The sequence below is a fragment of the Carica papaya genome, chromosome 2 (genome assembly GCF_054855325.1).
Source record: "Carica papaya isolate Zhongbai chromosome 2, ASM5485532v1, whole genome shotgun sequence".
NCBI lineage: Eukaryota > Viridiplantae > Streptophyta > Magnoliopsida > Brassicales > Caricaceae > Carica > Carica papaya.
Window position 1 is genome coordinate 23,558,681 of NC_142310.1, and position 15,021 is coordinate 23,573,701.

Consider the following 15,021-nt stretch of genomic DNA (forward strand, 5'->3'; position numbering starts at 1 on the left):
AATATTCAAAAAGAAATAAATAAAATATTTTTTTAAATTTAAATTTTAGATGATATTTATACATTAATAATAAAATAATAATTTAACGAAAAATACATAAACAAACAACTCAAAAAATCTAAAAATCAAATTACAAAATGAATTTGAGAATGTATATTGTGGCGAAAGAAACGTAGATGTTGGGATTATGGAGATAAACAATTGATGAAGGTCAAAATCTGGCAGCTAATCAAATATTAATTTAAATTGTTTGGAAATCAAAGTTTGTTAAATTATAATTAATCATAATTAATTGAACAGCCTGCCTGGTTTCAATTGTATTAATTTGTCATCCACCCTCCCTCCCTTATTTAATGCCTCCTTTGTTTTTCACAAAATTTATATTTAAAATAATCAAATCTGGGTTTAGTCCACACAGACTATATGATTTAGTTGTTGCTTGAAGCTGACGACTTATGACTTTGACAAATAACCATGACGTGATTTAATTAATTATTATATATATATATATATATTTCTTGGTCTAATTCAAACTAAATTTACAAAGGAGTAAACTTATTTTAATTGATTCTCTACTCATAATTTAGTTTCCCAAATACAAGTAAAAAAAAAATTAAATACTTTATGTTATACTTTTAATAATTTAGTTTATGCCATGTGGGTCCATAGGATGTTGCTTCTTTTTTAAATATATTAAAATCTTATTTTATAAAAATAAAAAAAGATTACGTTATACTTTACCATGTCGGCTGTAAATATTTCACATGTGCACTAATATCTTTAAATTTTTTTCCATCAATTGAAGGGTTTAATCTGATTGGAAAACGTAACTCGGATTTCTTCACATATTATATTTTATATAAATGACTGTATCAAGGTTAGGACCACGTCACATAATATATACATACATACATATATATATAATTTAGTTTCTAAAAGTCATATGCACTTGTTATATCAACTAAGATTTTTTTTTTTTTTTTTTTTCTTGACATAAAAAAGCTAGTCGCCCCTAATTACATATATATATATATATATGTTTATATATGTATCGATTACTCCCAAATCGTTTATAAACTTTATAAGGGTATATCCCACTTGATCAATATTATATTATTAGCTATATATCCTAGCGCGCGCGCACACACACACACACATATATTTAGTGTGGAAATACACGGGTGTACATGTGCGTATATATGTGTGTGTATTCATTAGAGAGGGAAGATTAGAAATCAGGAAGAAGAGATTAGAACGAGTGTGATGATGAGCAGTCAAACTAAATCTCCCATCATCGGAATCATTCTGTTATTCTCCGGAGTTATCATAACATGCTTTATCCTCTACAAATCCGCTAACCCTCTTCAATTCCTTCCTTTCTCCACCTCTCTTTCTTTTTCCTCTCCCTCCACCAATTCAACTCAGGTAATTCAACAAACCTCTACTTACATCGTTATTTATATATCAACATACATCTACCTATATTTACATGTTAGTTGATAATTTAACACTGATATAGGTCAACGAGTTAGAGGTAATTCTAGAAAGAGCGTCGAATGAAAACAAAACGGTGATCATAACGACGTTGAATCGAGCATGGGCGGAGCCAAACTCGACGTTCGACTTATTTTTGAAGAGTTTTCGAGTTGGACAAGGAACGGAGAAGTTATTGAATAATTTAGTGGCGGTGTGTTTAGATCCGATTGCATATAATCGATGCTTGGAGGTGCATTCTATTTGCTATTCACTTACAACCGCCGGAAATAATTTCACCGACGAGGCATTTTTTATGAGCCAGAGTTATTTAGATATGATGTGGAGAAGAATTGAATTCTTAACTTCTGTCCTTGAGCTCGGTTACAGCTTTGTCTTCACGGTACGTATTATGTATACATACTTTCCTTTTTGTTTCTAAGTCTTTGGTTAAGTTATTTTTCTTTTTATTGCAGTAATATATGTATATATATGGGTATGTTGCCAAGAGTATATGAACACAATGGTCGATGATTCGAATTCAGGTCATTCGTTCACTTTTGTTAATATATATATATAGAGAGAGAGAGAGAGAGAGAGAGAGAGAGAGACTTATTAGTGCTAGTTTGGGAGACTTTTCTTGATTATTGATTGATTTAAAAGAAACAAGATTGTAAATTATTGATCTTTTTCGGCAGAGTAAGAGTTTTAGTTAAACTGAATTACTTGCAGGAAAAAGAAAATCATACCGTACGTCTAAATGACAAACTCTTCTAATTTTAAAAATTATTCCTAGTTTTATATATATATATATATATGGGGGTAGTTTTGTAATTTCCAGTTCATCTTCCTCACAACAAAATCTTTATTTTATTTTTTATATTCAATTTGTTGCTTTCTGTACGTTTTCTCAGCAGCTAAACTTATTTGACTTTATTAACTTAAATCTAATTTTGTTTTTTTCAAAGTATCGATTTGTAGAAGATAAAATATATAGTCGTGATGCACGCAGGATGCCGATATAATGTGGCTTCGGGATCCATTTTCACGATTTTTCCCCAACGGAGATTTTCAAATAGCATGTGACAATTTCTACGGAAATCCTCTAGACTTGAATAATCGACCAAATGGAGGGTTTACTTATGTTAAATCAAACAATCGAAGCATCGAATTTTACAAGTTTTGGTACTCGTCTAGACTAACCTATCCGGGCAAGCACGATCAGGATGTACTTAACGTGATCAAGAAACACCCATTTATCCGAGAGATAGGACTACAAATAAGGTTCTTAGACACTGTTTACTTCGGAGGATTTTGCGAGCCAAGCAAAGATTTGAACGTGGTTTGCACAATGCATGCTAACTGTTGTGTTGGTCTTTGGAAGAAAGTTCATGACCTTAATCTTGTGTTGGAGGATTGGAGCAATTTCTTGTCTTTGAATCAAACCCAAAGAGCTCAAAGCAAATCTTGGAGTGTTCCCAGCAAATGTGGCTTCTAATTTTATTTGGGTTTCAGTTTCGTCTACTCTTGTTTATTTTGTGAATAGGTAAGTACTAATTGGTTTTACTTTTAAAAAAATTCTAAGTTATCTATCTATATATATATATATATATATATATAAGTAATTTATGAGATATGAATTGATTAATGCACCTAATTTTGGCCAAATTAAAGTGGGAATTTTGTCCCTCTCTAAATGAACTTTTTTTTTTTTTTTTTTTTTTTTTTGTTGGGGTCTCTGAATGAAGCTCTCTAAAATGAACTCAGTAAATTGGGGCATGTTAATTAAAGTATAATCGTTAATTAACATAGAAAGACTTTTAATTAAAAGTAGAATTGGGTTTTAGCTTTCCACTGAAAAATGTGTGATTTTTAGCTGCTTATTATTTGGGTTGGGTCAGCTAAGAAAATAGATGTTGTGAATTATGTTGTTGATGATTTTCTAAAACATTTACTTTCATTTTTTCTTTAATTCTTGATATTATTTGAAATTATTTAAACAGCAACAGATTGTGTGATTTACGATTTTCAAGATTCAATGAATATAATTAAAAATAAATGAATTTTTAAAAGTAAAAACAAAAAATAATTAAAAATAAAAATAAACAAAAAAAATCTATAGAGAAGCTTTTGAAAAGTATACATAAACGTCAGGATATGAAGAAAGTTCTAATGGCAGCTTGAACCACAATTTTAGGGCCGCCATTGATATTAAATTTAAAACAAAAATAATGATTTGATCAACCTAATCTTTATTTTTATTTAAATTAATTACTTTTTTAATTGTTAATTAAATTAGTTCTTTTTTATATATATAAATATATATATTTATAAAAAAAAATATTGATTTAATTATTTCATATTAATAAAAACTAACACTAATTAATTTTAGTATGACGTATTAAATTTAATAATAAATAATACATTTTTAATTAATTTAAATATTAATTAAATATTATATGTTATTTAGCGTAATATTAAAAAAAAATTATTTTTTGTGACTGTATGTAAAGTAGGAGAATGCTGGAAAAGATTTATAAGGATGTATTTGTTATAAAGGGTAGTAATTTGTGCAAAAAGCAGTTAGATTATATACTAAGTGTATTTCAGTTCAAATTCAGTCGCAATAAAAGGAAAGAGAAAAAAGAATGATGAAATTCAGAACATAATTGACAAGTTAATTTAATCTTTCATATTTTTTTTATTACTAGAGGATATTTTAAATTTATCTAATTTAGATTAACTTTCTGTAGTAATTTCAACAAACTTAACTATTTTTAATTAATTTTAATTATAAATAATTGATATATATGTTATATTATTTAAAAAAATAAAAATATATTGAAAATAAATTTCATTACAAATAATTTAAAGAATTTTCGTATAGGTGGTGAGATTTGTATTTAGATAACATAAACATATATTTTATTAACAATTGTTGTAAAGCAATCTCATAAGCACAATAATTTTATATGTTGGATCCGAAAATAATTGACAAACTAGGGAAGCTTCAAGTCTCATATATTATCCTTCTCATGGATACAAAACTAAGGGAGGATAAAATGGATTCTCTTGTAGTAAAACTAAAACTTAAAAATGGATGGTGTAAGTAGGATTTGTGCTAAAAAAGAAGTGGGACTTTTATGTTTGGGATCAAAATTTTCTTTCTTTTTAAAATTTATCTTCATTTTGTTATGTCATGTAGATATGTAAACTGAGTAGGTTAAGGATGTGGAATCAAGATTTGCACCGAGTACATGATTAATCTCAATATCAATTTAAGGTATAAAAACTTAGGATATGCCATGTGACATTTATTCCCATTTTGGAGGTCATCTTATGTTAGGACCAGAAGAAAAGATAGAAATTTTATCTAGGTTGATAATTTTATGTATACCTAAGCTGAATTTAAATCTTCTAGAATCAAGTTTTCAAGCATATATTTGACTAATGGTTGTTCGGAAACTGGAAAAAGTAGAAAAAAGTTAGGTGCGAACTCAAAATTAAAGAATTTTTCTCAACCTCTTTATCATCCTAGATCCTAGTTGCCTGCAAACAAAATAGGTCATTGAAAAGACCTTTGCTTCTTAAACTCTGAAAGAAAGTTTTGGTTCTTTTAAATTGTGCAGTTTTTTTTTTTTATATTTTGAGAATCTTTTTAACTTTTTCTTTACAACTTGGTTTTAATTTATATAACTTTGACAATGGCACCTTATATAATTTAGGACTATAATCATTCATCTTGACTTTTCAAATTTTTGGTCTACAATGATCTCTTGTGACTGGCGTATTTTTCCTTCATAATAAAATATAACAATGATAATAATACAAATCCACATACATGCTAGCATATAAACCATCAACTTTGAACCCTTTAATAGCCAGAAAAAAAAATTTAAACATTAGTCAAAGCCAATACAACAAGGAACATGTCGGAGATTCAAAATTTTGAGAACAAGAGTATAACAATGTAATTACAAAAAAGGAAAAAAAAAAAAAAAGACTTGACACAGTAATCATATTTCTATAAAACAGGAAACAAACTTCTGTGTCCGACAATTTGTGACCTGATTTATAATCATCACAAACAACAACACTTAGACTACTTGATAATTTTCTGTGATCAGTTGCATTCTCTGAGAAAACTTGGCTGGCGTTCCACCTCTCACAGGGATGATATTTGCAACCTACAGGGATGTAAATCAGAATTCTCCGCATTCTATTTGAAAAGGAAAGACAATGGGACAACACATTTGGAAAACCAATCTATCAAGAGTGAAATATGCTTGTATGATCTAAAGAGTCCTCTAGTTAAGGAACCTGCAGCCATGATGGACCTTCATTATAAATCATCCTTTATCACATTAAGGGAGGTGGTCGGGGAATTATAGAGAGAGTGTGTGTGTGCGTGCGTGTTCCACTGCAGAACCACAAAATAGTTTTGATTTGAAGTTCGCAATGCAGGGAATATTTAAGTTTAAGGGTCCACTTGGTGTATGAAAACATGTTTAGTTTTAGTTCTCAAAATGTCTGTGTTTGTGCATGTTAAAAACATGAGTAGCAATATGGTTGTATTGTATTAAAGTACTAAAAAAGTCTATCAGAATATTAAAAGCAGCCTCCTATTTTCTTAAACTCATACCATGTTTTAAAATATCATGTTCTAAATATTATTTTCACTTTTTTAATGCAAATGGATTTAAGATCTTTTGCATGATAAAATTAGAAGGGAAACAAGACTCAGTACTTAATGTCTGTTATCATATTCAATATGCTGGATTAAATAAGTGGCACAACCGAATAAATCAGCACCAAAGGAAAAATCCAAAAGAAATTGAAGGGTTAGAATATTCATCAGTACCATTTTATAAGTTTGTTCTACAATATAAATAGTATTAACAACAAATCATCTTAATGGAAGAAAGTGCTACAAAGCTTAATATACCTTCAGATTACTGTAGGTACTAGTGGCTGAAAACCGCACAGAAATGGGAAAGAATGTTGAGGAATCTGCTGGTGGCACAACAAATTCCATTGACCCACTGTCCCAGAACCAATGTTCGGTAAGAAAACCACACTAGTACAGGATAAATAAGTTGCACAATAACACCAAAGGTGATGAAACACAGTATTGGGCTGACCTGCGGTTAGAATTATCAATGAGAAGTACGGCCCACTCTAGAATAGAATTTCTGGAGTCATACCTACAAGTCAAAAATACAGCAGATATTAAAATGCTAAGCATGCAAAAAACACAATAAAAAAGAGGGAAAAAAAACCAATGATTACAGAATGCCAGAAACAATATACCATGATAAGTCATACATGTCCCTATCACAAAATTTAAGCTCCATTTATTTCCTAATTTCTGAGTTGCAAAGGAAAGGCCTAACCATTGGAACCCTTAAAATGTCCAAGCCAGTAGTTCTACTATACAGTCAGCTATTCTAGTAGCTGCCCAGAATCAACTAAGATTGCTCCTCTTTAGACTACAACTTAAACTCATCAAGTAAAGCAATAATCAACTCTGTTTCAATAAATCAGTTATATAACTAGGAACTATGCCATTGGTCGATATTCTATTTTCCCCTGGACGTTAGAAATTTATAGTAACCATCATCATGTACATCCAAACCTCAAAGGAGTAGAAGAAAAAAGGACTATCTACAAGCAACTTTCAGATGTGTATGCTGCAGTATCTTTTGAATTTTAATTTTCTAAAAAGCCAAAGCTTTTGAACTTGTATGCTGAAACATATATTGAATAAAAACAGTTTCTAGTTGCAACTATATCCCAAGTCATTCAAATATTTACTCTCAAACCCTGATAATATCCAAGTTTCTGACCTCCATTCCCCATCGATTTGTCTGACATTTGGTGCCTCTCGAAGAGCTGGAAGAGGTACTGAAATCACAACATTTCGTAAATCAAATGCTGATGAAGCTTCATATTCGATGCTTACATACGTCTCATTTCCAGAAACAGAGGGCCAGCAGTTGACTGCAATGGACCAAGTTTTAGATGACAAGAACAAATAACAGAAACTTATGGAGAATAGCAGCATTTTATGCTTCACAACTCACTAGTTATCGGAACCATTGACTCATCAACGCTTTGCATTCTCCATTTCAAAAGGCCAACTCCTGCTGCATCACCGGATTGACCAGTAGGAAAAGACCTGTTAGGGTCCTTTAAGCCTAGAATATTTTCATTTGCAAATAATTCTTTGTTCACGTTGGGATGGGTCTTGAAAATGATGCCTGGATTTTCCCCAGATTCAATCTGAAAATAAAGCTTGTAAACAATTTATCAAAGCAAACATAGCATAGCATCAACTATCAATGAGAACTGAGCACCACATAGACCACTATTAACTTACAAGACCAAAGCACCAAACAAATTATTACTTGAAATTCACAATGCAAACCTTATGCATACGCAACCATAGAAATGCACAAAATGTTAATTGGTACTTCGGCACAGCTTTTAAATAGAACCTAAGAGGAAAAGATTACAAAACAATTAAAGCCTCATCTAGGTTTGTAAATTTGCACCGAGATTCGCATATTACATCAGGGAATAAATATTCTCATCTGCAGGGATGACATAATATTGAAAATATGCTCAATAAATCCAAAAATCATTAATTTGCTTTCTTTGCCTAATCTTTTTTTCTTCTGATGGAAGAAGAAATTTTATTAAGCGTAGAGAGAAAAGGAATTACAAGTATGGAGGATAAGACATCTTCCTCAAGGAGTCAAACTAAAAGCAATCATACACACACAAGATTTATCAAATCAACAAAAATGTGCCTTCTTTGCTTTAATTTTTTTCTGATAGAAGAAATCTTATTGAGGATAGAGAGAAAAAGAGTTACAAATATGGAGAATAAGACATCCTCTAAAGGAGTCAAACCAAAAGCAACCATACAAGCGAAAGAGTTATCAAAACAATAAAAATACCGCCTCTTAAGGGCCAAAAATAATGGTCTTCCAATTCTGATGGTGAATGGACATCACAATGTCTGAGTTGTTCCCGTGGGATTTGGCCCATGAAGTTGCCAAAGAAGTCACTCTTTCCCACACCTCATAGAAGTAGGTATAATGGCCATCGAAAATCTTATGATTGTTTTTATCTCAAAAATAAAAAAAGCTCCATAACCTTGAGAAAATCGCCCCTCACTGCAGAGGTATTGCTCCCTTTCTCACCATCTCTTTAAATGTATAAGAATAAAAAGCTCTCTATTGTGAGAGGGGTGACCCAATTGAGATTGAACGTGTTAAACAATTTTGTCCATTTCTTCCAAGCTATCTCACAATGAAGAAGGAGTAGATAGGAACATCTCTCCTCCTCTATAGAACATGATGCAGATATTTGGAGAAAGAGTGCAGTTAGGATGATAAACTTGTAGCATCTTGTTGGTGTAAAGCCTTTGATGCATTGTTATCCATGTCAACACTTTTACCCTCGATGGAACTAGAGCTTTTTAAAGTATGTTGGCGATATGGAATTGGCTAAAGGTAGGGTTTTGAGGTGATCAAAGAAGGAATTACAAAGTGTATAAACCCAAGGATTCCAAAAACCAAATTCAGGCTGCGATTATAGCTAAATCAGTTCCAAGAGGCCCAAAAGATTTCGAATTTCAGGAATCTCTCATTCATTTTCTACAGAAAATACTCATTTTCGTTTTGGTCACCCTAAGTTTTATGACCTTCATGCAAGGATAAATTATATGTTTAAATATCCTGGAAAGTGATAGCTGTTAAACCTTCTCATTATATTAAGAAAGAGCAAGAATCTAAACTTGAGGTTGTCTCCAAGTTACCATCACAAAGGATCCTCTTGTTGAGTCAAAATGAACTTGAGAAAGAAGAGAGGGACGGTAAGTGTTATGTTCCCTTTAATACTAAAAAGTTTCCCTATTCTAATAATCTAGACTCTTTGATGTAAAACAAATAGGATTGATTTATCCAATTAGAGATTTAGAGATAAGAAAACCTAGACATCATACCTAAAGTTTTTTAGACATATAAGAAGCCTTAAGTATCACATTTAACAATTTGATTGCATCATACAACCAAAAAGTTGAGAAACTTTCAAAAAATATTATTGAATAAGTGAATGAATAATAAGTGAAATTATAAAACTATTTATAATAATCTTTTCCTAACTAGAATGAGACTAAGAAATAATAATATAATAGAATTAAAAATTCTAATAAGAATAAAAAACTAATACTAATAATATTGAGAATACTAATTCTAATATAAATATACTAATAAGACTAAAATCTTGATAATAATCCTAGAAAATATAATAATAGATTATTAAATACTATAGTTGTTTACATATAATATAATTATAAATTTTAATTTATTTAGGATATTTAGTACTAGCTCATTCAGTATCGATCTCCCCTGGTTGGAGAAAACTGATCCATAGTATAGTTGTTTTACATATTATATAATTAATAATAGACTTTTTTTTATGTCATCCCCTATAATTATTATATCATCTACATAAGTATTGTCATTTTTCCTGAAGGATCATACTTGATAAACATAATATGATCTGTTTGGCATTGATAATATTCAAACCTCTTGACTATCTTAATCAATTTGTTGAACCATACTAATTTTAACCTGAATTCCTAAACTCCCCTAAACATAAATGAGATAATGCTCAATGCATTAAAGCCTTTTGATGTGTTGTCTTCTAATCCTTCTTAATGTAAGATTCTTTTAGTTCTGAATCAACCGATGTAGGACAAATTAAGGTAAATTTGCCTACTTACAGATTTGGAAACAAAAACTGATACATTACATTTAGGATTTCTTAGACATCACATCTAAAAATCTTAAACTTACTGCCTAAGAGTTTGATTATACCACACGACTAGAAAACGGAGAAACTCTAAGAGCTTTTTATTGAATATTTGAATAATCATCTAAAAGATATTACACAAGTATTTATAGAGTGCCAATTAATTCTTTCCCAAGTAAAATTAGACTAAGAAATATCATGACTAAAAATATTAGAAATTCTATTCATAATAAGACATGAAATACTAGTGCTAATAATATTAAAAATAAAGCAAATCAGAGAAACTAACCACTAGTGAGAATGAAATTTTAAAATTACTAAAGCATAATAATAAACTCCTAAATAATACAGTAGTTTTATATCTAATAGATGAGTAATTTCTTATTTATTTATGCAATTTAAAACTAATCCATCCTGCATCAATCCTATTCGAACATGCTACCATTATACTAAAGCTAAATATAATATAATAGAGTGAGCAACAAGCGCATATGCGCAAACATAATATTTTAATGCAAAACTCAAATGCCCATCCTAACGATTTCACAGTATATCCAAAATTCATTTATGCCAGCTACTGCCTAAACACGGCCGAGTGATGAACAAACAACTTTATATTGCAGAAAACAAATTATTTCAGACACTTTTTTTTATGGAGATAGAGGAAAACATCATTGGAGGAGGGAGGGAGCAAAGAAAAAATGTGACTCTTGATAAGAGATAGCCAGCAATTTAACCTGAAGGCACACATGAAAATACCTGAACTTGGATAAACCCATCTTCGTGGCTAAGAATTTGAAGTGACAGGGTCCCTTGAACATCAAAGTCACTGACTCCACCGTCTCTTTTTAGTGTTACAATGAGCTTCTCCTCAACAGTTAAAGTGATGGGATCAGTTGGTGGTAGAGCTGCAGATTTCGACACACCAGCTTTTGGCTGCACATCTTCATAAATAACTTCACCTTCTGCTTTCAGAGACTCCAAGAACTGGTTTGTCCTTTGAGATTTACCAAGCTTCATGCCAAGACCTTTAGGAGGAGCAGTAGCAGATGATGGAGGACGACCTGGTGACAGGAAGAACTCAAAAAGGATTTTCTCCTATCAATAAACCCACTCATCAAGAGCACAGTTTTTTGACATTAAAGCAACATGACCAAGGATTAAAATCTCAAGATTTACTACTTGCTATTTCATAAAAAACAAGACATTGGAGAAATTATACCATTTACAAGGCCACGAACCTTTAGATTTGGCAGAGAAGGAGTCAACTTCATTGCTGATTGCAATCCCAGAACCACTACCAAAGCCACCACCTCCACTAGAAATGCTCATATCACTAAAGCTACTTTCTATTCTTCCAGACCCCATTGCTTGCAAGGACATAAATCCTCCTTTATCACTTCTATTCTTCTCAATCTACAAAATGTAAGCGATCAAGTTAGTAGGATCCGCAAATACAATAAAATAATGGAATGCAAAAAGGTAGTGTAAGAGCCATTCCTTAGCCCTGAAAAAATACCTTGCTTTTGTCAATCTCACTGGCTTTGCGCTTCATAACATCCTTTGTTTCATTGATCTTGCTCTGCATTACCAGTTTGTGCAACTTCTCTTCATGACTCTCCATCTCACAGTATTGCTTAACCTGGGCAACAGTCACATTCTCCTTGTGCCCCAGGGAAATGACTTCATCAAAAGCAAATATCAGCTCAAAAGCAGTCTTGCAAATGCCTTCTTCATCTAAAGACATGGAATACTCAGGTACCTAGATAATCTTAAGGAATCAGAAATATCCCCTATTATCACTAAAGCATGATATATATATATATATATGTAATTTAAAACAAATGATGTTTCACCTTATTGAAGTAATTTTGAAATATAAGCACCAACAGTTTAATAAGAGGTAGAAATTAGAATAGGTCCATGAAAGAAAACTATTTAGGTCCTTGCTGCTACGTGTAAAAATTTAAAAACCATACCCTCAGAAGATATGCTTATGTATGCAATAAAGACAACTTTAGAACATAAACATGTAACAGAAAAATAGTAGAAGGATACAAGCTTTGAAAGTAGCCTTAGAGTCTCCAAATCTTCAAGAATGTTGCTTTGCTTGTTTGTTACAAGTAACAAGTACAAAGCTTCTATTGGCTGGTAAACATAGCGGACATTCTCAGTCTCAACATATGTATGTTGCATTCCTGTGCCCACCAACTTTGGGAAAGCAGCAAGAAGACCTTCAATTCTAATGCGAGACATATCCACAAACTGCCTGGACACAAGAACTGCAGAACAAAAATAGGATAAAGAAAGAAACTCAACGGATGTGGTGCATTTATAATGGAAACATCTTTCTGTTTAATAACAAAAGAAGGTTTTTCATTTTCTTACTGGAATGTTAAAGATATTTCTTCTTTATTTTCTTTCATATCTGCCTTTTCTACTCTCATTTTCCATAAGAAAAAAGAGAAAACAATCTGTTCAGTTAATAGAATTCCAAATGATTTCTCAAATGTAAAAACCAAAGGCTTCTTACTCTCCGGTACTAGAAAATAGGGAAGAGAAAATGCATTCTCCTTCTTATTGTGTATGTGGAAAAGAATTCCAAAAGAATAAATATCAATTCATCAACTAAAGATGTTTTGCCTGCAGAAAACATTTTAAGGAAAATTTTCTTTTAAAACACCTTCTCTTCAAAAACTAAACACATCCAAAAATTCTGTCCTAAAATTGCACACTAGCTACCTGAGGAATAACAAGACCTTGAAAGGGCTTAAAATGACTTGGCTTGATGTTTGTCTTACAAATCCAACCTCCAATTCTACTCTAACTTAAAGACAAGTCGTAAGAGCATAAACACAGTCTAACTATTCTAAGGTTTGCTATATTCTGGTGCCTGTGAGAACCCATAAGATCAGTAAAAGACATTATTATCATATATCTCAGCGCCAAAGTCCTGAGTAAGGAACATAATGACAAATGGTAGAGACAGATAACTTTCAGAAGAAAACTCCAGCAAACGAGTAGATAACTCACCTTTACCAGACTTGCTCACTATAGATGCAGCAAGCACAACCTAAATCACGTAAAAGGTAAATAAGATGCCAACAATCCACTGAGAAAGGATAACATAGCACTTAAAAGCAAAACATGAAATTACACTTAAATTCCCAGGTCACTTAACTTCACTCTGATTGTCAGGTGAAACAGCCAAGAGCTGATTGAAAAACATGTTCATATCGTGGAAAATATGTTATGCAGTAACAGAGTACAAAAGTCTAAGAACTCAAAGCGTTAATAATTAAAAATGCAATAATGCAAAAATTGAAAATGCAGTAATGCAAAAATTCATAGATATTTAACTAACATAAGATTACAAATTTCACTTGAAATCCTAATTAACAGTAAATAAAACTGACAGAGTATATTATACTAAGGGGCAAAAATTACCATCTTCGTTTATCAGGCAAAAACAACCACCAACTGAAAGACAATACCCACTGTTGTGCAAATAACCTAGAAACATAAACTTGGGTTAGCACCACCAAGTTAGAGTGCAAAAAGAATCAGCAAAAATTCAATCCAGAGAACAAATAGATGTAAGAAGCAAGAATCATCAGTCATTTCAAGTCCCAGCAACCTAATTATTTTCAGAGTATAAACTACATGCTCGCACAGAGAAGAGATACAGCATATAGCTTTCAAATTAACAGACACATCATCAGCTCCTCTTTCTATAAGTAAATGAAAGCACCATTTTACATTAGCAGCTCAAACATATGCAACATAAGTGTGTCAAATCTTAATGTACTTGATAAAAAAAAATCAGACACTTGAATCCCGATTAAATTCAGTTGGAGAAAGCAAGGAAAAATACGTAAAATATACAGAAAACACACATTATGTAAAATTAGATTTAGATGTCCATGATTTGAAAATAAAGAAGAAAGCGAGATCCAAGAGCACGAAACAAAAACTAAACCGCTCCAGATCTAGGTATTAGCACAAACTTCAGATTCATTGGTTGTATGAGATGCTTTCTGCCTCGATTCTTCAATGAATAAATAATGAGAAGATTAAAGAAAATAAGAGGAATTCCAAAATTGTTACCGTCGTATCTTGGATCTGCTTGAGAAAACAAACCATTTCACTCACCTAAGCCAAATTCAATTGCACACGACCCACCCTGGTCTGAATTTATTTCATTACTTAACTAAAAAAACAAAACTGATTAAAGAAGCGACCACGTAATATAAGTCCAGATTGCAGCAACATAATAGGAAAAACAGGGAACGTCAGGAAGGAAAAATTAAGAAGCGGATGCTAGATGCCAAAACGATCATTACAAACCAAAACCTCGGAAAGATTTTATCCAAAGAAGCCGACTACAGCTAAGTGAATCATATCATACCAAATTTACATATGAGACTAGCTATGAGAATTCGAAAAGAAATGGAGTGAATAACTCACTGATATTAGAGTAGCGCGAGACTTTACGATTTAAATCTGATAATAAACTTACTCGATCCACTACTCCGTTGCAACACTTTCAACAGCAACGACGAAGAAGAGTGTTACAGAAGAAGAAATGCTTACTTCAATATGGGCATTCGGTGGGCTGCATTCCATTTAAATTTGGGTTGTAACACTTGGAAACTTCGGCTCGGCTAGAGCTCTTGATGTTTGTTTCAGCCTTGTTTACACATGATGATTTTTTTTAAAAATTTC

The 15,021-nt window shown here is 31.7% G+C and overlaps 2 protein-coding genes across 6 annotated transcripts; one reads left to right on the forward strand and one right to left on the reverse strand.

The window, feature by feature from the left end:
* The first annotated feature begins 1,059 nt into the window (after nucleotides 1-1,059).
* LOC110817413 (uncharacterized protein At4g15970-like) lies at nucleotides 1,060-3,065 on the forward strand. Its single transcript, XM_022045944.2, has 3 exons — nucleotides 1,060-1,425; nucleotides 1,520-1,876; nucleotides 2,486-3,065. Exons 1-3 carry the CDS (start codon nucleotides 1,264-1,266, stop codon nucleotides 2,969-2,971), a joined length of 1,005 nt encoding a protein of 334 aa, XP_021901636.1. The 5' UTR covers nucleotides 1,060-1,263; the 3' UTR covers nucleotides 2,972-3,065.
* A 2,260-nt stretch (nucleotides 3,066-5,325) lies between these two features.
* Nucleotides 5,326-14,941, reverse strand: LOC110817407 (coatomer subunit delta-like). 5 transcript variants are annotated; one of them, XM_022045934.2, is made up of 12 exons: nucleotides 14,816-14,941; nucleotides 13,744-13,809; nucleotides 13,330-13,369; nucleotides 12,355-12,578; nucleotides 11,816-12,058; nucleotides 11,538-11,712; nucleotides 11,056-11,360; nucleotides 7,557-7,755; nucleotides 7,320-7,473; nucleotides 6,615-6,677; nucleotides 6,419-6,515; nucleotides 5,326-5,660 (listed from the first exon to the last, which is right to left on the reverse strand). In XM_022045934.2, the coding sequence occupies exons 2-12, from the start codon at nucleotides 13,744-13,746 to the stop codon at nucleotides 5,571-5,573; spliced, it is 1,593 nt and encodes a 530-aa protein (XP_021901626.1). In that variant the 5' UTR covers nucleotides 13,747-13,809; nucleotides 14,816-14,941; the 3' UTR covers nucleotides 5,326-5,570. The 5 variants fall into 5 exon arrangements, with proteins under 5 accessions (XP_021901626.1, XP_021901624.1, XP_021901625.1 ...); XM_022045932.2 differs by having other exon boundaries at nucleotides 14,764-14,902; XM_022045933.2 differs by lacking the exon at nucleotides 14,816-14,941 and adding an exon at nucleotides 14,705-14,764.
* Between the last annotated feature and the right edge of the window lie 80 nt (nucleotides 14,942-15,021).